The 22,296-nt window shown below is 44.9% G+C and overlaps 1 protein-coding gene across 7 annotated transcripts in view; it reads right to left on the reverse strand.

Annotated features, from left to right (window-relative positions):
• ryr3 (ryanodine receptor 3) overlaps nt 1-22,296 on the reverse strand; it is a 63,942-nt gene that overhangs the window by 24,745 nt on the left and 16,901 nt on the right. For 5 of the 7 annotated variants that reach the window (XM_062411358.1, XM_062411355.1, XM_062411354.1 and 2 more), the window contains exons 19-52: nt 21,277-21,380; nt 20,712-20,795; nt 20,411-20,570; nt 20,118-20,262; nt 19,561-19,766; nt 19,294-19,468; nt 18,718-18,926; nt 18,299-18,474; nt 18,075-18,123; nt 17,808-17,968; nt 17,168-17,330; nt 15,922-16,008; nt 15,272-15,498; nt 14,652-14,864; nt 13,384-13,993; nt 12,836-13,036; nt 10,669-10,771; nt 10,394-10,528; nt 7,999-8,272; nt 7,709-7,823; nt 6,285-6,417; nt 5,315-5,418; nt 4,940-5,075; nt 4,390-4,573; nt 3,830-3,932; nt 3,623-3,743; nt 2,883-3,052; nt 2,460-2,680; nt 2,154-2,244; nt 1,789-1,929; nt 1,023-1,186; nt 729-807; nt 368-457; nt 130-255 (exon numbers count right to left, since the gene is read on the reverse strand). In XM_062411358.1, the coding sequence (XP_062267342.1) occupies nt 130-255; nt 368-457; nt 729-807; nt 1,023-1,186; nt 1,789-1,929; nt 2,154-2,244; nt 2,460-2,680; nt 2,883-3,052; nt 3,623-3,743; nt 3,830-3,932; nt 4,390-4,573; nt 4,940-5,075; nt 5,315-5,418; nt 6,285-6,417; nt 7,709-7,823; nt 7,999-8,272; nt 10,394-10,528; nt 10,669-10,771; nt 12,836-13,036; nt 13,384-13,993; nt 14,652-14,864; nt 15,272-15,498; nt 15,922-16,008; nt 17,168-17,330; nt 17,808-17,968; nt 18,075-18,123; nt 18,299-18,474; nt 18,718-18,926; nt 19,294-19,468; nt 19,561-19,766; nt 20,118-20,262; nt 20,411-20,570; nt 20,712-20,795; nt 21,277-21,380 (5,460 nt within the window). The remainder of the gene's footprint in view (nt 1-129; nt 256-367; nt 458-728; nt 808-1,022; nt 1,187-1,788; nt 1,930-2,153; nt 2,245-2,459; nt 2,681-2,882; nt 3,053-3,622; nt 3,744-3,829; nt 3,933-4,389; nt 4,574-4,939; nt 5,076-5,314; nt 5,419-6,284; nt 6,418-7,708; nt 7,824-7,998; nt 8,273-10,393; nt 10,529-10,668; nt 10,772-12,835; nt 13,037-13,383; nt 13,994-14,651; nt 14,865-15,271; nt 15,499-15,921; nt 16,009-17,167; nt 17,331-17,807; nt 17,969-18,074; nt 18,124-18,298; nt 18,475-18,717; nt 18,927-19,293; nt 19,469-19,560; nt 19,767-20,117; nt 20,263-20,410; nt 20,571-20,711; nt 20,796-21,276; nt 21,381-22,296) is intronic. The other 2 variants (XM_062411357.1, XM_062411352.1) reach the window with 1 other exon arrangement.

Consider the following 22,296-nt stretch of genomic DNA (forward strand, 5'->3'; position numbering starts at 1 on the left):
CACTGCACAGTTCAAACACTGCATCAATAAAACAAAGGGACAGAAAAGACCTTAGGAAGGAAGCGGCTTATGCAAATAACACTGTGTAATAAAGGTGATAAGTAGCAGCATCATGCATCCGGATGTCACCTGAGACTCTGAGCTCTTTTGCTGTTGGAAGATGGCGTCTCCCTCCTTGGTCCTCTCGATGTTCCAGCCCATCGCCAACATGCTCTTCAGCGACTCCCTCACGGGCCAGCGGTACGTTTCTCTCTCCTACACGTTGATCAAATAGAAAAACATTTTACTTCTGTATACAACTTCTATGTATATAGTTGATGTACCACTTGTTTAGCTGGTAGTAGCATGTGAACCCGTGGGCACGTACCTTCTCACTCAGAGCTTTGTAACCTTTCAGCAGCGGATGGGTTTTGCTCTGCTCGTCCATATTGTCTCCGTGTTTCCAGCCGGCCGACACCTGCAGCAGGAGTTTGTTACACACACTTCAGGTACACAAAATCAATTCCATACAATCAAATATACTGTGCTCACTGACTGTAACAATACTAGTGTAGCAGACAAGGTAAAAACACAATTACAAGTTAGCATTTCATGGCATTTTATCTTCTGCATACAGGAGTCCTCCTCTGTCAGGATGAGGGAGGAGGACACACACACACACACACACACACACACACACACACACACTCACACACTCACACACACACACACACCACAGCGCGACTCACCTTCTCTGAGGACCACTTGTCATGGGAATGCTCTGCATATTTGTTGGCAATGTACTCAAGTTTTTCAGGAAGGGAGATGCTGGAAAGAAGAGATCATGTTTAATCACTTATACTGAAGCTTTGTTGTTTTATTTGTAGAAAAACACACAGCAGTTAATCTAAAAGCTTGTTTTTAAACAAAGTGCTAAGATTTTATTTGTTTAATTGTATTAATTCCAACATGGTTCCTTTCAATCCTCTCGGCTCCTACACAGTAAGAGCCTGTCCCAGTGTTTTGCTTTCCAGAGCACTCACTTGGCAGTGTTAACAGGTTTGGGGTCAAAGTTGCCCTGAGCATCCACCGACGCCTTTTTCTCCAGTGTGGCCCCGAGGCTGGAGTCCACGAAGTCGGGCGGCAGGGCTCCGGCGATGGCGCACAGACACGCCATGGTTATTTTGAAAAGTTCACCATCGTACTTCTACAACAAGACACAGACACACGGTGGAAAGGAGGGTTACAGACTGTTTTACCCACAATTCTTTCTACATTTCTATTTGAAGAGGCTCAGATCATTAGATTGACGGACTGAGCAGAGGCAAAGACAGAAAGCTTGAAAAGTCTGCAGCGAGCGATGCGCTGTCACAAACTGATAAATGATTCATCTGTTTTCGGCTTCTCCTCAGCTGCACTGCTCACAAGCACTTCATGGGGCTCTTGCTTCACTACCTCTGACGAACAAGAACCTCTCTCTCAGGAGAGGATCAGTCGAGTGTGGAAAAGTCGAGACTTTCAGAAAACTGAACACGGGAAAACAGCAGCAGACAGAAAAGAAGCTTCATGAGAGCGAAAACCCACCGGACTACAAAACAGTTAGTTCTGCAACAGAGAGCGATATAAGGAACATACTGCCTCGTCTCTAAACACACCAGATCTCAGAGAGGGAAAGTGATAGATACAGAAAACAGAGGGAGGTATACCAGCCGTCCAAAATAGCTGGCAGAGGAAACTCTTGGTCCTTGCACACACTGTTGAGGTTATCTTAATAGATATTCTATAAAACTAGATTTTTTCTGGTTGTACCTTCTGAGAAAGCGAGTCAAAGATTCCCCAGAATAGTTTCTTGGTGAGGAGCAGCTCTTCCTCGGAGGCTGTGCCAAAGGGGGTCATACCGGCCGGGAGGCAGTAGTACTTCCAGTTCTGCTCGTAGTGGTTGGTCAGCAGCTACAGAACAGAGACACAAGACAATGTAAGATAATTAAACACATTGGAATCCAATGAGGAGAGTTCTCCTTTTAATTAAGAAGAAATACTTCATTGCAAAATCTAAACTGTGTGTGTGAGTGAGAAAGCAATCTCAGCGATATGGATAAATGCTTAGTGTGGAAGAGAAATGTTTAATGAAGTCTTTCAGTTACTGAATCCAACAATGGTGACCAGTGACTCACCCTCAGAGGGATCTTGCAGTATTCGGTGAGCATGGGAACATCGAACACCAGACGTCTGAGCAGCTGCTGCATCATGGAGGGACGCAGGTGCCTTAGAAGGAGTTGAACAATCACGTTATTATATTATATCATTACATATTTCATAAAGGAAAAAGCACAGAGGACAAATGAAGAGAAGGTGAACATAGTTAATTATAAAAACAGCATGTTAAAATAGGGTTCAGGAGAGAATATGAATTTGGTTGTTTTCTTTCACTGTGTAACTTTGCAGCTTGTTTCTGAGTTTGGAGCTCCACCGGGTCTTACTTGCAGATGGCCAGCAGACAGTCCTCGATGGCGTCCCTCTGGGCTTTGGTGAGCGAGCGGCCTTTGGACAGCCGGTAGATGGTCTGCAGCGTGGAGTCCACCAGCTGAGCGTAGTGCTCGGTGCTGGCGAAGAGGGCGGCACAGCGGGTCAGCAGAGGCAGCAGGGCCGAGCCGATGTACCGGTTCATGGCCAACGCCGTCTCGGTGGTGCTCAACACCTCCTGTGGGACAGAGGGCAAAAGTTGAAACCTGAACTTAGTTTTAAGAAAAAAACATTTCAGCTATAAAATAGGAGCCAAGCCTTTAAAGATGATAAAGATATTAAGCCTGCAAGCAGAAAACAACAATAAAGGGTTGTGGTACATAGTGAGTTGAAGAGGAAGGCTGGTTGTGGACATGTGGAGAAGGATCTCAAGGACTCACCGTATCCAGAGACGCTGAGGCACGGAGGTCAGGCAGGAAGCCGACCTCCAACATCTGGAGCAGGAAGCTCTGGTCCTCGATTCCGTACACTCGGTCCAGGAAGAGCACCATGGGGGCCTTGTGGTCCGGACAGAAGCAGGCTGACATGTCGGGCTCGGTCACTGTGCCATCTGAAGATTAAACATTATACGACTTCACTTTCATGTGTCTTTAATATCAGAATATGCAATTATGATATGCATATAAAATATTAGCTTTGGAGGAACAAAGGAAAGAGGAAACAAAAGACCTGGACTAACAAAAGCTTATCTTTAAATCCAGCATCAAAACATAGGAGTTTATTGAAAGGTAGAAGTAATATGATAAACTAGCAATGTGATATAAGTTGTGTTGGCATCGTGATGTAAATAATCTCCCAGTGAAATCTTCTCAAACATTTCTCATATTTCATTTTCACAAAGTATCGTTGGTTCAGCGATCAGCAGGAAACATTTCCCTCTGACATCCTGCCGCTTGTGTTTGTAAACAGGATAAATTCTAATGTTTTGTGCACAGCTTCCTGAATCTCAACCAAACTCATATTATCAGAACATAAATCATATTTCTGTCTCACACCTGGCAGCTGGTAGGAACTTAACGCTGCTTGATGTTGATGCTCTGCCTGGAATCCACTTCATTCATCTTTTTGACTCCAGGTATCAAACACTATAAAACAGGGACGCCATCATAAAGACCCGTACCTTTGTTAACCACAGGCATTTTGAGGGGGATGCTGATGACGCCCACCAGGTCTGTTGTCGGGACCAGGGAGCGCAGGATGGCTCTGATACGCAGAGCCTCACCTTTACCCGCGTTGATGAGCTGCAACAGACACACAACATCATTTCATTCAGATGATTACACAGACCAGTCAGTGTCTTCCTCTGGTTTGTTGTCACGAGCCTCACATGCATCTCCGGAGCACAACGTCCCAGCAGGTCGATGAGAGCCGAGTAGAAGGACATGATGGCGTTGCCCATGTGGATGATTTCTCCTTCCTCCTCCCCAGACCTGAGACACACACAGAGACACACATACACAAACAGACACACACACACACACAAACACACATTTTCATGTTTTTGCCAAAATACATGATCTCCTAAGAGGCTACTATGAAACACATATTGATTTTGACCAGCATCCCAGATTCTCTTCTTCCTTCAGGCAGTAATAACCGCCCCCCCCCCCCACATTAAAAGTCAGCCAGTGAATCACAGTCTGTGCATACTAATGGTGCCGGCGTGCACCAACACTTTTCCCAAAACTCATCTTCAATCAATGTTCAAGTCTGGTTTTTGGCAGCGTTAGGCTCAGAGCAGAAAAGTTTCTTTCAGCTAAATGTTTGTGTCTAATCCACTTTTCAGGACTAATGCCATTGGATGAATAACAAAAGCTGCTAAACACAAAGCTCAAAGGGTTTATAGTGTCTGGTGACGATCTCAGAGGAACTGGTCTGGATCCCTACCCAGTGGTGACTCCATTGAGGCTCTCCGGCAGGTCCAGAGCTGGATCCTCAGCGATCTTGATGGCCTCCTTCATGGCGGCCAGCAGACCCTGGCCTCCCTCTCCCCTCAGGGCCGGGCCGAAACACTCGGGACGTCTGATCAGCAGCTTCACCACCACGTTGGCGTTTTCCTCCACGCTCTCGCCTGGTGCACACACACAGCGGGACGGTTAAATCATCCGTAACAGGACAGAGGGAGGTGCAGGGTAGAAAACAGGGACATGCTTTCCAAATGGGATATTTTATATTCCTATTCAGGCAGAAATAACATTTCTGTCTGCATGTTTTAAGGATTAATAACTTGTTACTATATCTTGAAACCTTTACAAGCCCTTATTTTGAAAGGATTTCAATTCTGCACAGTTAATACCAGGCTGTTGTTTTCTTTCGCTCATCGCCTTGTTTACTTTTATAGCACGTTGTCCACATGAAGGTTGATTATTAACGGTCCATCACTCTCTGGCACCACTTGTAAACATAAACGATTCATATGAAATAAAAGTCCACTCACCGTTACAGAAGACGACGAACCTCAGGAAGGAGAGGTACCGCTCGCCCTCGATGGGGTTCCAGCCCAGGTCGGGGTAACCCTTGGCGAGCAACATAGCACAGCTCTGAAGACCACAACCTGCCAGGTACATCACCACCTGCACACAGACACACAAGTCATGTTGGTTATATACACAATCCTCCTGTTCACGCTGCACATTTCTGCTATAAAAGTACTATTTGTATGCCTTTTAAATGGTTCAAGTGTCGATTATTGTGTAGTTTTTCTCCATGTCTGTGTATCATTGATATCATGAACCCCCTCAGTCGTCTCTCAGCAGTGAGCGATGTGTCTCCGGCCGTGCTGAGCTCCTGATTGAGTGCAGAGGTCACAAACCTTCTCCAGGTCGGGCTCCTCCAGGGACAGAGCCAGGCCGTTGTTATCCATCACCGAGGAGGCCGCCACATCCAGCGGAGTGGAGCCACGCATAGCTTCAGAGGCTGAAGACACAGACACACAAAAGGCGTCACCAGCAGGTTCCACAGTCTGAACAACAGGGGGCAGTAGTGTATCTACAAGTACACACAATCCTTCTGTTCTCTCTGTTGGTCTGGTGTTGATGAATCAAATCAGATCTTTTTGACCAAAGAGTGATTTCTATCAGAAATGACATCCTGGTATTTAAAAGAAATCTGGTTTAGAGTTGACAAATTAATACAAATGTTGTCAAACCATTTTTATAAAATAGAATAGAACCAAACATCATAGAACCAAACGTCACTCTGTTGAGGTGCAGGTGCTTTAGTTTAGAGCAGACGCCCCCCCCCCCCCAGGCCCTGGTGACTCATCAGTCCTTCCCTGCATAACTGAGTTACACCCACCTAGTCCCCCCCCCCCCCCCCCCCCCCCCTCTCACTTCCGCTCTTCCCCTGCCATCAGCTGCCTTTTGCCCCTCTTTATTCACAGTTATTTTGGATCACAGGGATTCTTCTTCACCAGGCACTTCTCATAATGTTGTGTGATAAGTTGTAATTTCATATTTGTTGAAAACTTCTCTATCGGTCGCAAGAGGCCAATCTTTCATTTCTCAATGTCTGGAAAGCACTTGAGGTGGAAGCAGAATTTCAAGGTTTCACTATAAGTAAGTTAGTAACCTCAATATTTCTCCCTCACGCAGCATCTCGCCATTTCTCTCAACATCTCACCTTCCCTGTTAAACATTCACTCCGTCAACTCTTCCTTCACGTTCCTCTGCTCGTCGCTCATATTTTAACACTTTCATACATTTTGAAACCTCCTTCTTCCTCTCTCACAATATAAAAGTAAACTAAAGTTTTGAGTTTTGAGAACGTTGACTTTTTCTTACCCAGTCCGACGCTGCTGTTCTCCAGCAGGTAGCTCAGGTGGTCAAACATGGCTTTCTGGTTCTGGCGGCTGATACGACAGAAGTAGCACAAGAAGCGACAGCAGCTGGCCACCATCTTGGGGAAGGCGATCTCCTGTGGAGGAACAAAATGAAAACACCAATGTGAAGGTGTGCTGGGATAAAAAAAGTGGAACCTCAGAAACTGTAGTAAAGTATTCCCTTCAACAACTGAAAATCAAATCATACGAGTCATTCTAAAGCCATAAAACATTTCCCCGAGTCAATAGATGAAATGTATTTTCTGTTCGGAAAACACAACACCTGGAAAATCACTTCACATTTTACCAATGTGATTATAAGTGTGGGTTCATTTTCAGGTTGAGTCTGAGCAGAACTCTGAGGGGGAATGAATTCTTTTTCCTTGAAGCTGATGAAACTAAACTGCCAGAGCCGTTGGTTTGTTGCAGATTAAAAAAAAAAAAAAAAAAAATCGATTTAACTATATCAATCGAGACTTTATCTTACAGCGCAGCAGGTCGTGACTAAAACAACATGAGAGACAATCAAAGAGAGTAAATATTGAAAACCTGATGTACATTAAACAGGCTGTGGTGCTGCCACACGCATGTATGGCCCCAGTAAAATGAACTGCACATATCAAGTGGCAGTAAACTGGTTTGGGAATTTATGTCTGAGACTTATCGGTGTGATCCGACTGCCGGAGTCAGATGTGAATGTTTCCCTGAGGTCTGTCTGTCTGAGTTCTAACTCATGCTCGGCGCTGGCTGTGGTAATAAATCACAACCGTCTCTCCCAGCTTCTGTTGGCGCTGCTCAATAAGGACAGCCCCCCCCCCCCCAGGCCATCGTCTCCGCCTGGTTTATTCGGCTGTCCTCTCCATTACCCGTGTGGTTTTTCCGGCCGTGAGGTTGTGGCTCTTGGCTCACGCTGACCTCTATGGATAAATGTTGCAGCACTAAACGTTCATTCGATGCCAGGACTTTTCAATCAGATCCGTGAAAACCTTTAACACAGGATCTAAGTAAATAATTAAAAGTTCCCTCAAGAGGTAATAGTATTAAGAATAAAGCCGGAGTTCAAATTAATATGGTTCCAGATTCTAGATGTCTCATTGTGCACTGGGAAACTGTGAGGGACATTTTAATTACTTTCATGATACTTAATTGAGAAAAAGAAAATAACTTAACGCAGATTAATTGATACTCATTAGTGGCAGCCTTATTCTATATTAGGCAAATTATTGCTGAATCGAACGGGTGATTCATTAAACACTCAACACATTGAAATACGTTTGTTTCTAACAATTCCATCACATTCAAATAAAACCCTGATCGGATATAAAGCTTCTTATTTAAACTGCTGATGAGGAAAGAGGACCTGTAGTGACATGCAGCCCCACTCACCTGCAACTTGTCTCCTCCCAGCACATTGACCATCACCTCCATGACGGTCTCATGCATGCCCAGCACTCTCATCAAGTTGGGATGTTGGTAGAAAACCTTATTGTTCATGATGTCACTGGGAACAAACAACAGTCATGTTTATATATATTTATATCGTATTTAAACCTGTTTAGGCAAAACACTGAATACTGGGAATCCTGCAGGGCTGTGGGAATATATCCGAGATGTATGATAACCATTAATATTGCCTAAACCAAAATCAGTGCATTGGTTGGAAGGTGTTTTCTCACCCGAGACCATCGATCATGAGTTTCTCCTCCTCTTTGCCCATACGCACTGACAGCAGGGACCTGATTTGACCCAGGGACACCAACAGGTTGATGGCATCCTGCACGGACGCAGCACTGATGGTGTAGGACTTCTTCATGGCCCGGAGCAGCTCCCCGATGCCGTCGTACTGCCGCCTCAGCAGGCTGAACATCACTCTGACCAGCTCGGGGTCCTGGATGTGAGACTCCTGGGCCCAGCTGGTTATGGTCTGGGAGATCAGCTCCTTCAGGTTGGCTGGGAGAGGGAGAGACATGTGACAGAGGGAGGAAATGAGTTCCTGCTTTGCTGCACAAACTGTGTGTCCCTGTGTGGACTGCCTGGGGACTTTACTGCAGTAACACTCACAGCTGTGCTGCCACCGGATTTAATACCAATTATAACTTGTCAGTCATTTCCCAAATAGACAGACCGGACAGAGATGGATTAAACTGGAAGAAGAGAAAATCTCTTCATCCATCTATCTAATTATTCAGGAAATCTCTGAATGTATGTGGAACGCATATCTTAACAACTGTTCATCTCATCACCTTCACAAGGAAGTGCAGTGTTGAACCTGGTGTGATATGAACACATGACACTCACAATACTAATAATCTTTGAATTTAACAGGCCACCAAAGCTCTGCAGCAGTGGAGGCTGGGACGCATCATTGTCAGTGACGCTGTCAATCATGATACCTTGTAAATAGTTAAATGTTTTTGATCCACATCGAGAGCAACACAAGACGGCTATAAAGAGGTGGATGGAAATTAAAATGCAACTCAGGAAGAGGAGATGTTCTTCGAAGCTGTAAATCTGTGGGATCCTTTAAAACCTGATTCTAAACAGGTCCTATCAAACTCTAATCTCACAGATGACAACAGTAGGAACACGGTGCCCTGGAGTGATAGATGTGGCCTATTGCTTAATGCTGCACCTCTTCAAATGACAACACTGATACCATCAACTCTCTGAGTGTGAAAATCAATTGTCCAATATCTGTAGAGGATCCACAATGACATGAGGTCTTCACGATATGGAAATGTCCTGATTTCAGGGTGTCAGAGTCGTACATGGTATTTCACAAGTAGTATTACAAATTGAGGAATTATTCACACTGTGTATTAAGTATGTGACACAATTACACATGCAGGCAGGATTGGAGCAGCACATGATGGTATAGACTCGACTCTCGGCTCAGTTGCATTTAAAGAAACAACAACCCAGTGATAATAAAGGGAATTCTCATACCCTGAAACTGGTAAAAAGAAACACAACCTGGAGCAAACAAAGGTTGAGATTCGAGCAGAATCCTAATGAGAGACCAACAGAGAGAGAGAGAGAGGGAGGGAGGGAGGGAGGGAGGGAGGGAGGTGGAGATGGAGATGGAGCCGTCTGCCCGGATGAATGTAAATGTCTCCCTGATAAACATCTGCTCTGCATCGTCTAACACACCGGCTCACGTGAGAGTCTGCAAATGGCCACACACACTCAGTACAGTGTCCTTTACTAAAAAGTGCCATAGCTGATCCAAAGTCAGTTTAATAATCTGTTAAAATGTAATCTAAATAGCACCTAATAAGGCTGCATTGATACATATTAAATGTTTTATCTATGTTTTTATGCTAAGCAATGATCTGCAAGTAAAGAATTTTATCAAATAATGTTCAGATTAGACATTAAAATGGAAAATCAGCTTCTTTCCTCCCGCGTGAATATTAATACGCGCTCAAACATGATCTTAATATGATGCAGGCGAGTTAATGCGTGTCCATCGGAGTCCTCTTGAAGCACATCACCTGTCCACTTGTGAAGCTTCTCAATAATGCAGGCGAGGTGAGGGAGGCATTAAAATTTATAGCAGACAGTCCTGCAGCATCTGTCCATTAGTTTTCCATTATTCGGTACAGAACATAACCAACGCTTTCAGCAAAGGACATGAAAAAAAAAAAGAACATTGAAACCCACTGACCCCAGACTAAAGCAGGGATAAAGTCAGATGGTGATTTTTCTATTAAATTCAACCTGTTAAAGTCACATCTGTACATGTTTGAGCCCGAATCTGATCCAGGATGTGGAGAATAATGACGTCCTCGGAAACAAAAGTCAAACAGGACACGTCTCTGTTTAATAAATGTTACAGTCGTTATCTGATTGTTGATTGACACATCAGTGGATTTAGTCATGTTTCCATAAATGCTCCTGTTAGTGGCTAAATGATTAAGAAATGTGCCAAAGAGGAAATGTCAGGAAAAAATAAAGCAAACAACGATTTAGATTTCATCAGTTATCCTAGAAAATGTACCTCTATCGACCCATAAGGAAGCTTTCAGGTTACCAGCCCTTTTGTCCTTTCCTTTTTCTGAATGTACTCACTGGGAGGAGGCTGCTCTGTCTCGGCTGGTGTCTCCTCCGTCTTCTGAGGCGGACCCTTGATCTTGTAGAGCAGAGCAAGGAGACGGCCTTTTATCGACGTGTCCTGCTCCTCTTCTTCCTCCTCCACCGGAATTCCTGCAAGATGGTCGACAACATATTGTATCCAGTGGTTAAATGTGCACAGAATGAGAGGTAGGTTGCTTTACATTAAAGGAGGCTAGGTGTAGTTTAGGATACAGTTTATTATTGAGCCTGAAGTAGAAGGTGATTTGTACCACAGTGGAGTCGCAGCTCTTCATGGAAGGCGTTGAGTTGATCCTGGATTTCCTCGGGACAGGGACAGTCCTCCCCTGCAGTGAAATTCAACAGGATGTTGATCTGCAGTAAAAAAAAAGAAAAACAGAAAGATAAGAAGAGCCTTGAGAGAGGAGAGGGGAAATAAATAATATTTCATTGAAACAAATGTCAATATAAATTTGATGCTTCCTCAGTCAAAGGTAAATAAAATGTCCAGTTTAGGCTGCTGTGCTGTCGGTTGTATAATAAACCACCAGAGGAACACACACTGATCCTGGAGAACACAACGCAGACACACAATCACCTGCTGCTGACGTTCCTACTTATTTCGTGCAGCTGTAGTTTGTGTGTTCCTGCATGACTTTGAAACTCTGGGGGGAAACACAATTAAAACACAATGAACCCAGAAAGAATTGCAGTCACGCAGATCTGGACCTGCTGCTGCTCTGTGTGCAGCAGCTCTGCACACCAGTCGAAGCCAAACTGGTTACAGGGCATGAAGAATAATGATGTTCCTCTTCCCCCCCCCCCGCCCTCTCTCCTCTGGCTCTGAGACACACTTAGAAGAGGAGCGGGTGTTATGTGAAGCCGCCTGCTCATTAGATACAACAATCTGAGCCCCGGGCCCTTCAGTGTGCTGACAGAGTGCGTGACACACTGAGCTGAACAACACTGTGCTGGTGGAAGGAAGCGCACAACTTCAGTTTGTGTTGTATGGAGCATCTGAGCGGTGAGATCCACACAGGGCTTCATCACAGAGCCTCAAGACATATCTCAATTACTTCTTTCTGTGCTTATTAAGTTTAAAACTATAAAGGAAGCTGGGGAACTAAACTTTCAAGGTTGGAATCCATTGAGTTTGAGGGGGTTGGTTTTTCCCCTATAGAGCAAAAATATTGATTCCCTGCACTTCTAGAGTTTACAATAAGATTTATCTCCATCTGGCGTAGTTCCAGATTCTGGCTGAAGACTAAAGGGGAGCAGCTCTGAGGCTCTGCACCCCCCCCCCCCACCTGCCCCCCTTGGCCTGAAGAAACACAGAAGGATGAGTCGATAGCTTCTTTTAAATCAACGATTAAAACTTACTATTTATCATCCTGCAATCCATAACTAGCTCTAGTGTTTATTATTGTAATGGGTGGCTGCTTGAACTTCTGTCACACTTTTAACTTGTCTTTTTACATTGTTTTACTTGTACATATTATTATTACTATTATTAAAACACAGTCAGATAAATATATCTGGTTGAAGTATGTTGCACACGCTGTATATTCCATCAGTTTATTTAGAAGCAGGGACACCACCAGGAAGCAGTGATAACTTGTTTTACACTGTAGAATGTTTATATGCATAGTATGAACCTTAGTCAAAGTTTAAACCACATGTGAGATGCTTATGTCACGTGTTTATGTTTAAAAATATCTAGTATGAGCTTATACACAATTAACAGATTTTTAAAAGGCTATGATTTGATTAAGTGCCTTTATTTTGAAGGTTATGTTGTGTTTTTTTACCACGATGTGGATCCAAATAACCAATCAGGGTCACATGGTGCAGTTTGTCCTGGGACTCACCGTTTACCTGGACGACATGGCACAAAGAGTCTGACCTCTTTAGAGCGAAGGAGCCAACTGCTTCAAGATCAGCTCTGAGAGTAAAAACCCTCAGGGGGGACATTTGGGTCTGATTGGTTCACGTCGTGGACAAACTGATCTGCTGTCTGCTTGGTTGATTCACGTTTCACGGAGCCACATCCATTGTACGCCACGTCTTACTTTGTAATCTGTAAGTGTTTAGTTTTTAATTTAAGTCTGTGCGGTGGATTGGTTTGTTCTTGACATTTGAATTCTGTTAATTTCCTTTTCTATTTGTAATTTGGTCGTCGGGCTCCAGGTTCAATTTCACCTTTGGTCTCAAGGAAAAGGAACAACTGAAAGTAAAAAGGATAATACCACAAAACTTTCAAATCTGAGAGTGTATATATCTGCTGCTGTTTCCACTCATGGTCATTGATTTTCTTTTTCGCCCCCAAGGCCTAAGTCTTCACTCGGCGGTTCTGTTCCAACACATCACCTCAAACAACCTTGAACATAAATCACATCCCCAAACGGACGTCAAGAGTTTCTCCTCAGCTCGGGACTCTACCTGCTCCTGAGGCGGTGAGCGGAACTCTTTGGTCTTCTTGGCAGTGACGGCGGCGGACATGTTGAACGCCAGCATCAGCTCGTTGTAGCGGAACTTCTGGTTGAACTGCAGCTTGGACACGAAGCTGTCGGAGAAGGAGACGATGGCCTCGATGCGATGCTTCAGCTCGCAGTCACAGAAGTAATGGAGCAGCTCACACATCTGAGGAAAAGAGGGAAATCAAATCAAAATGTTGGCACAGAGATGAACTCAACGGGAGTGTAGAGTAAATATAGAATTAAACTTTCTCTTTTTGTGTGTCCGTGGTATTTAATGTGTTTTGGTGTCTCCAGGATTTTCACATGCTATTATCTTCCTCAATCTCCTTCAGGTATTAAATCAGTTTTTGAGAAACATTAGTATTCTGTCACTGTCTTTCTTTGCAGCTTTGAATGACAATGAAGAATAATTGAACCAAATCAAATTCAAGCAAACGAGATGGATGTAACCATATTTAAAATTCATGTTCAAAACAAGCGTGTGGATGTTTCCATGCTTGTTTCCATCACCTGGCGTTTCACAGGCTCCGGCAGTGACTTCTCCAGCAGACCTTTGGCCGGCGGTTTGCTCTCCTTGGTCTCCTCCTCTCCGGCCTCCACGGCCTTCTCCTCGTTCTTGCTCACCTCCTCCTTCTCCCCGGCCGCGGCCCCCTCCTCCGCCTTCCCCTCCTCGCCCTCCTTGGCCTCTCGGAACACGTTGGGGTCGATCAGGAGGAGGATCAGCCTCACCTCCTCGCTGGTCAGGACGCCCATGATCAGCAGCGTTCCGATCAGCTTCAGGATGGGGACGAAGTGGTACTTGACGCTGCCGCCCACGGGGTCGCGGATGTGGTTGCCTCCGCCCTGCACGGCCTCGGTGAGCATGCTGATGGCCTTCTCCTTCAGGACGCCCAGGGGGATCTGGGGGCTGAACAGGTACTGGTGCTGCTTGGTGTCGATGATGCCCACAGCGGAGAAGTTGACGCGGGGCTTGAGGGAGGTGCTCAGGCCCACGCCGGGCAGCGAGTGGCGCTTGGATTCGTCCGGGAACAGCTTGATGGAGCGAGTCTCATCCGTCACGGGGATGATGAACTCGTTATTCATCATCAGGCGAGCCTCCTTCGCCGTCTCAAGATGGATGCTGGCAACGAGAAGGAGAATCAGATCTATTTTTACATACGTCTGGCACACTTGGCCATTTTTTAAGATTTCTGGAGCCCCACATCACAAAATTACCATAATATATGTGTTGGGAATTCACCGTGTTGTTAATCAATATCATGACTCAGCGTCTTCCTCGACTAGATGCTGAGTTCTCAAACACTTAGTGGCCAATAATGAAAACTTGGAGACAGAACTCTCCTCCCACACAGAAAATAATTTTCTCCACTAAAAGCTGTTTTTCACTGATAAAGGAGTCAAGCTCTTATTATTGAAGGTACACTGTGACATTTATTATGTCTTCTCTGTGTTTAAGTCGGAGGTTTATTGGCAACAACACAAACAAATCAAACAAGTTATTATTAAGACTTATATCACAATTGTGAATTGCTAAGTTTCTGGTGATGGACTTGAGTCTATCATAGATCATCATTATATTATCTGATGAGCAAAAATATTTCAAACCTTCATCTGGATGGAGGTTTGAAATATTAACTTGCTGCACAGTAAACTTTCATTTCGTGTCACTGACGGCTGCATTTATTATTTTCTTGTTTCAATTCCCATTCCTCTGGAACTGAAATGTATACAAAACCAGCAGAAAGGCTGTAATGATTGTCACTGTGGGCATCACACACCTGATGAGGACATTGTAGAAGCCCTCTCGCAGCATCCCAGACAGGTACTGGTTGTCGATGGTGTAGAGGAGCTGTGACTGGTCCATGTGGCTGCAGAGGGCATGAGCTACCCGGGTGTTTCCCAGGGCGCAGAGGGCGCAGTACAGCTTCAGCGTGTGGTAGTGGAATTTCTTCAGGTCTTCGTGCTCAGATAACTCCAGGATGTCCAAACACCTGGAGGGAACGACAGGAGAAAAGCAAAGGGGACATTTAATTTACTAAAATCAACAAAAACAGACTTTTTCATATTAAACTTTTATCCATATACCGTCATCAAATTTCTATATAATTGACTTTTTCTGATATATATTGATATGATGGTATAAAGTGGAGGATTTCCTATAACACATCTCTTAAAGGCAGCAACAACAATAATTAACATCAAGCTTAAAGTGCTCCACAGCACCATGCAGGTTGTTAATCATTGTATATTCCAATTAATTAAGGAGCAGATTTGCTTTTCATTTAACAATATGAGCGGGATGTCCAAACCACTTGTTAATCACAATCCTGACAGCAACAACACAACGAGACACAACCATGAGCTCGATCCCAAACCGATCTTTGTCCCTGTAGCCCACCTGTTCTCCTCCGGGATGTGAACAGCCATTATCTGCAGCGGCTCCAGACACTGGATCACCCAACCGTGCCGCTCGCTGACCCGGGCCGTCTCCACACTGAGGAAGGTGTTCGGCATCCGGCTCCACAGCACGGCCACGATGGTCTGCACATCCAGTCGTGGCGGGCACTGCGGCACCGGGTTCCTGTGCTCGCTCTTGAAAATGGCCGATGAGAGCGGCATGGCGTCCTGGGCGCAGAGAGCGAGGAGACACAAGAGAATATTAATCCAAAGGAGTCTTCCATAAGGAATATTTAACTTTCCGGAACAAAAATTTCAAAGTGATTCAAATATGTGGTGGTTTAAGATTCAGGTTCCAGCAGAATAATAAAAAGAGCATGACTTCATTAATATTTCATTCACAGTTAGATGAGCAATCAGTCGAGCACAAGGCCAAACATTCCCATACAGACCTGTGAAGTAATTATGATAGAAAAAGAAACGTCTTTTAATAATCTGGTCGAAACTGTGCAAACATAACGTCCTAGTATTTTATGCCTAATCCTACTGGTCAAGTAGTTAATATATAAAATAACATGCACAGTGATTATAGTCTAATTCCACCAAATACTGCACAGTGTTAGATTTACACAGATAAAAAATTGTACAAACCTTGGTCTTGACAAATTCAAACTGGAAGAGGTTTGCACAGGTGGGGTGAACGAACACAGCTGGGAAGAGCTTAGTATTTGGCTCCACCTGAAAGACATATTATAGTTATTAACATCACATACTTATTAAACACAGCCGGTGTTTGCAGTAGATTGGTGGGATTTAAAGGAGACATGTTCTGCTCATATCCAGGTCTAATCTTTCTAAAAGATTCAGATTCTCTTACGGTCAGAAACTTTCCTCAGACTGTCCATTGCTGCAGCTCCTCTTATCAGCCTCTGTCTGAAACGCTACTGATAAAGTCCAGTCTACTCTGATTGGTCAGCTCGGCCACTGTAATGTTATTGGTCACCACTAGCTGTGTGTTTTCTGTGGGGGAGGAGCTACATTTACTGTGGAATTTGAGCTTTAAAACTTTGTAGAACTTTTACATACACGAAAAAACCTACACAACACACAAGAGGAGACAAACGCTGAAAAAGCTTCATACTTCTCTTTTAAAACTGCAACACATTAATGCAGCAAAGGGCCGGATTTGAACCTGCAGCCGCTGCAGCAGGACTCAAGCCTCCGTGCACGGATCAAACCCGGTGAGCTGTGGTGATGTTAATGCTGCCCTGATTCTCAGATTCATCAATTTGAAATCAGTCAGAAGCCGTTGAACCTCCAGGCTAACGGATTAGCCCGTGTTCTAAATGCCAGATCAATGAGTATCTCTGATAACAACCATCAGAAAAGACAAATCCAAAGAACCAGCTCTTTGATGCAGTAACAGGACAATAAGCTTTTCATCAGGGTAAAAGCTTCTTGATCTTCTTTTTAAAAACTGAATCAAAGTTGAAAATGAGAGAAAATGAGACAATAACAGAGATAAATACAGAACGAGACTTGATGGAAGATTCACTGTGACTCCAATGTCTCGTCAGGGCTTCAACACGATGTGTTTACAACCTGACTCCAGGAAGGAGGGACAGAGATTCCTCAGCAGTGTTTCTCTGTATAATGACAACAAATCTGTATTCGGCTGTCTCTCGGCCCAGCTGCCTGTTTGCAGATGTAATTTATTGCGGTACTAATTTGTGCACATTACCTGAAGGTGACAGAAAGGAAGAGCATCTCAGTGTGTGGAGGCAATACAAATATACCAGTGTAGCATCTTTCCAAAAGAAGTTTTAAGTTTTAAGTCCCTGTCTGGGTTCTTTCTGTGGATTCCCACCACAGTGTGTCCGTGACTCTTCTTCTCTACCTGATATGTTGTGGGCAGCTCCTTCCCGTTGGCGGTGAAGGACACGAGGCCGGTGGCCAGGTCGATCAGGCAGCCGATCTCCAGGTCGGAGCTGGTGCGGCTGGAGGAGGACGGGGCGACGGCGTCTGCTCCACACACCATGTAGCAGTTGCTCCTCTGGACACTGCAGCACAACAAGCACAGTAGCAGTTCACTGTTTACTGTTGTGTGTTATTTTTGGAATGTCGTGTTATTTATGTAATGTAATAATAATCTCCAAACATATCTATTCTTGAAATGGTTTTGTGGTCTCGTGCAGAAACTAATAGAATTCTACCACATATCCATGAATACATGTCTCACAGTTTTACATTCATTACAACACCCAGCGTGATCCAACTGAGATGAATCAACTTAAGTCTTACTTCAAACTGTGCCTCAGGATTAATGGACTTAACTCTAACACAACAAGCAAAGTGTTGCAGAGGGAAAAGCAAAACAGTGAGAACACACTCAAGTATCACAGAGAGGCATGTCTTTAGGATTCCAGGTATTTACTGTTTTTCTTGGGGAATCAAGTGAATATGCCGACATCCCAACTGTACCACACATCTATAAACTTCATTTAATCTCTAGTTAGAGAAACCCCAGGGGGCCTTGCCTCTCGTGCACTCGGCCCCTCTCGTCTCCCAGCGTCACAGTGACTGACTGCGTCTTGTTGAGGCTGAAGTTCTTGCTGTAGTAGTGATAGTCGGGTGAGACCCAGCCCACCCACACCGAGGCAGGGTCCTGACCAGCAAACACTCTCACTGAGTGGTAGTACTGCCAATTCAAAAACACACACACACACACAAAGGGTACAACAGGGTTACTCTTGTTGAGCAGAGAACATCAATGTGTAACAATGTGTTTTTCAGTTTTGATTTACAGTTGTGATTCTTCCATAGTCCACAGCTCCGTCTTCTTTGGGAGTGTTGCTGCAGAAACAAAAACACAGCGGATGGTTTTTTTACGAGAACCAAAATGTTCTTTGAAAAAAAAAAACACATTAATCATCTTGCATCGATGTCCCAGGCGGAGCAAGCAACAGCCAATTCCGACCAAATGATGATCAGTGTGACATTTCCACCCTGCATCACTCCCAGTGCAGACCTGATCTCTGACCTGAGTTTCAGCGACTCGTCCAGGAAGGCGTCGGCGGAGAGGAACTCCACGGGCATGCTCAGTCTACAGTACACCATGTCGCTGTTGCTGTTCTGTGTGCCGAACGTCTTGTGGGTGACCTTGAGGCAGGGCGGGTTGTCCACCGTGCCATCGATCCTCGTCACCTGGAGAATTAAATCCGTCGTGAGGGACAGAACCCCAAAAAGAGGAGGGAAATCAATACACGACACCGATGTGCCCATCAGCCCCTGCAGAACATGATGTCTGTTTGCATGCATAGATTAAACTAGACAACGACTCTGCACACAAGAGGAATTTAAAATCTCAACTAAACCCTGCAGCACAACCAACGAGCACATGACCACCCACTTGAGGTTTAAACAAATGATTTGTGAGCGAACACTCACCTCGATGTGCATGTGGTCCTGAGGCGTGTTGACGAAGGTGGGCAGGCGCTTGCTGAACCACATTGTGATGTCTCTGTTCATGTTGACAGCGAAGGGTTCGAATCCCTCCTGCAGACCACACATGGTGTAGTACTTCAAGGTGCTGGCGTCCTTGCCCAGGTTCATGCGGCCGCTCTGAGACATCCCCATACTGCACACGGGGATGAAACCTGGAAGGAGGTGAAGGACATTCCTGGATTTACACGTTCCTTTCTGAACATAGTTGAAAACCATGGAAAGTAACTCAGATGTGGCTCAACAATATGATTTTTAGAGCAGAATCTCAACTGTAACAATCTATTTTAATGTGAACTTTATTCCTAAAGGGACTGAGTCTTAGCTCGTCTCTGAAGGACGGTTCACTCACAGAGCAATGAGCCAATGCCACAAGGGACTTCATTAAATCCTTGGCATTTTGTACAGATTTTGACCTCATGCTAACCGCCAAACAAACCCAGCCACACCTCTGGAGACACTGTGGAGGAAACACGCACGGAATGAATTAAAAGATTAACACAAAAGGTTCAGTGCCCTCACCGTCCTCTGTCTCAAAGTCGGTGAAGCAGAGCTCGGAGCCCTTGCTGGTGATCAGGAGTTCTCCGTTCAGGGTGAAAATCATCGATTTGTCCTCCATGTTGATCAAACAGCCAACCACGTCGCCCTTTTTCCACGGGTGTCCGAAGTAGCGGCTGCCTGCGTGCATACGTCGACCCTTGAGGAATGAAAAGAAACAAATCACAGTGTGTTTGCAGGATATACTGAGAGATAGAACCAATATAAACACCATGTAACATTCAGGTTTACCCTGTATCCGTCGAAAACAAAGGCCTGGTTGTCCGACCCCAGTTCCACATCAGGTCTGCAGCCCGGTCGGGCCCAGCCCACCCTCATGTCACCTCCACCCAGGGCTTCAAACTCAAAGTACCACTTCCCCGTCTTCACTGCGTACGTCTGCTCCACGCGGAAGAAGCGAATGGTCTCGATGCTCTGATTGTCCACCAAATGGACGACTACAGGCCGGGGGACGCAGGGGACAAGTTAGGCTTTAGAACATGTATATGCAAATGTGTGTTTTAAATATGCAAAGGTGAGGAAAGTTATAAGTTTTGTTTTTTAGGCAGAAAGTTACAAGGGTGTTGTAATGAATATATATTATGATTGTTCAGTTTGGGGTCTACACTGAATCTGAAGTTCATGTAAAGGTTAACTGTACTCCAGCAAAACAACTTGCAGATAACAATGAATAATGAATGGACAAAGCCAAAGGTAACACCACTGTTTTATACATTATTTATATCAGCCACAGATGAAGGTAAACTCTGGGTTTTTCTGAGGCAGCAGTGTCAGCAGCAGGCTCTCACCCTCCTGGTCGGGGGGGTCGATGTCATATCCATATCCAACCACGGTCCTGATGGCCTCTCTCAGACTGTCTCTGTTGGATTTCTTAGTGCGCTCGTCCAGTAACGCGTACGGCACCAGGCGAGGGTTACGCCTGCTCTTCAAATCCTGACCCCAAAGAAAATGAAGAAAAGAAAACAGGTTAATAGAAAAAATGACAATGATTTAAGTGCTATTAAAAGATAATAACTTACTATCAACTATTTTTTAATTTAAATCCACTTCCCTGCCCCATGAGAAAAGCTGTAGCGTCTACCTGCTGGATGCCGTAGGTCCATCCTTGCTTGATTCTGTCCTTGGCCCACACGTTGTGAGCGTTCTCTGCCAGTTTGTCGACCAGAACCTCGTGACCTGCCGTCAGCTTCACATCAGAGAGTTCCAGTGGCGCGGGCTTATATCCATTAGACATCACGTAGCTGCATGGACAACAGGACAACGTCAGAGGATGAAGACGAAGGCAGGGACATGCCCAGAGTTTAGTGCGTGTCTGAAACCTGCTTGAGAAACACTTAACAGAGTAAATACTTAATATATTATCTTAAAGCAAGATGACTTACTCTTTGGGTAGTTTGATTTTCTTCAGATCATCCGCAGCGTTCACATTGACCTGGGCAACGTGGCATCCCAGTGCCATCAGGGTCCTGAGGACAAAAGAGACGAATCAAACAGAGACAAAGACGTAACTGAGAGGATCCTCGAGCCTCATCACACTTAGCTTCAGCCTTACACCAGCAGAATCCATTCAGAGACTCCGACATTTTACCAACAGAGCTCATTAGACACTGATAAATCTCAGTGAGTCGATGCACTAACATACAGGATCAGATCTTGGCTCGGTGGATCCGGGGCCCGAGCAGTAAGTAATTAACAAACGCCATAACGGATTGAGACTCATCGTAACAGGAAGTCTCTTTATTGAGCCAAGACACTAAGTTTTACAGGGAGATGACTCAGTAGTTGGCTCTAATAAGCCCTGGACCAAAGATCTCAAAAAAATGAATACCGGACGTTGCAGAGAAGATGCAAGTCACAGCAATCTCTGCTTTAATTGAAGCCTTAATCTGCTGTTGTGCAGCAGTCAGCAGGGAGGGGGGATGGGGGGGGCTGCCTGACCTTACTTACTTAAGTGTTTCACTGGACATCTGCAGGTTGTAGTTCCTTTCAGTTTCGGGCAGCTTGGAGAAATCCACAAGGCAAGGGTGCTGCCTCTTGTTGTCATCACGGACCTGAGGAGAAACCAGTCGGGTGTCGTGACCATGAGCTTCATCTCTTATTTCTCTTATAAGCTCAGCCAAACCATAACGGTTATAGATCCGAATGCACACGCATCCCCGTGAGTGACTAATATGATTAAACGCGGTTCGACCTGCAGAAAATACAGATAAAGAAGGAATCAGCTCGGAGAGGAGAGTCACCGTCTCCGAGAGAAACACACTGCTGCACCCTGACTCTCAACAAGAGGCTGCCAGTGGCTCCGTCTGATAAAACACTATCTGCTGTGGAAAGAGGTGAAATACAACTCAGGTGCAAACAAGGTATGGGCACTATATCACAAGGCCAAGCTCTCAGATAAATACAATGAAGCCATAACTGACTTTATTACCATCCTGTCTACTCCTTGTCCGAAGAGACTTCTCTTTGGATTCAGCACAAAGTCACTTTGAGCCCAAAGAGGCTTGAAAGAGCTAAATGAACCACTCAGCATCTGTTGGGACCTAAACATTGCTCTTAATAAACCATCTGACCCGGGTCAGGGAACTTTCTCTTGTTGTTAATTAACGTGGATGTCATTCTCTTGCAGGACTCATTAAGCCTGTTAAATGGCCGCTGTGGAAAATGATTCAGTGATAACCACAACACTATAAAAGAGGAGGTGTGTGTCTGTGTGTCTGTGTGTGTGTGTGTGTGTATGCTCAGACTTCTAACCGTCTGTTCTGCAGTGTACAGGAGGAATGACTGACAGGGGGATGAGAGGGGGGGGGAGTGGAGGCAGATGTATGGGATCTAAACTGCATTTAAACATCCTGACCCGAAGCTACATGTCTGAGCATCCAATTAAAAAATAAGCAGCGTCTCATCTTTACAGTGTCGGACAGTATGTGAAGAAGTGAAGAGGAGGAGCTACACAAACAGGTTGCATGC

This window comes from Platichthys flesus, chromosome 18 (genome assembly GCF_949316205.1).
Source record: "Platichthys flesus chromosome 18, fPlaFle2.1, whole genome shotgun sequence".
NCBI classification, from domain to species: Eukaryota; Metazoa; Chordata; class Actinopteri; order Pleuronectiformes; family Pleuronectidae; genus Platichthys; species Platichthys flesus.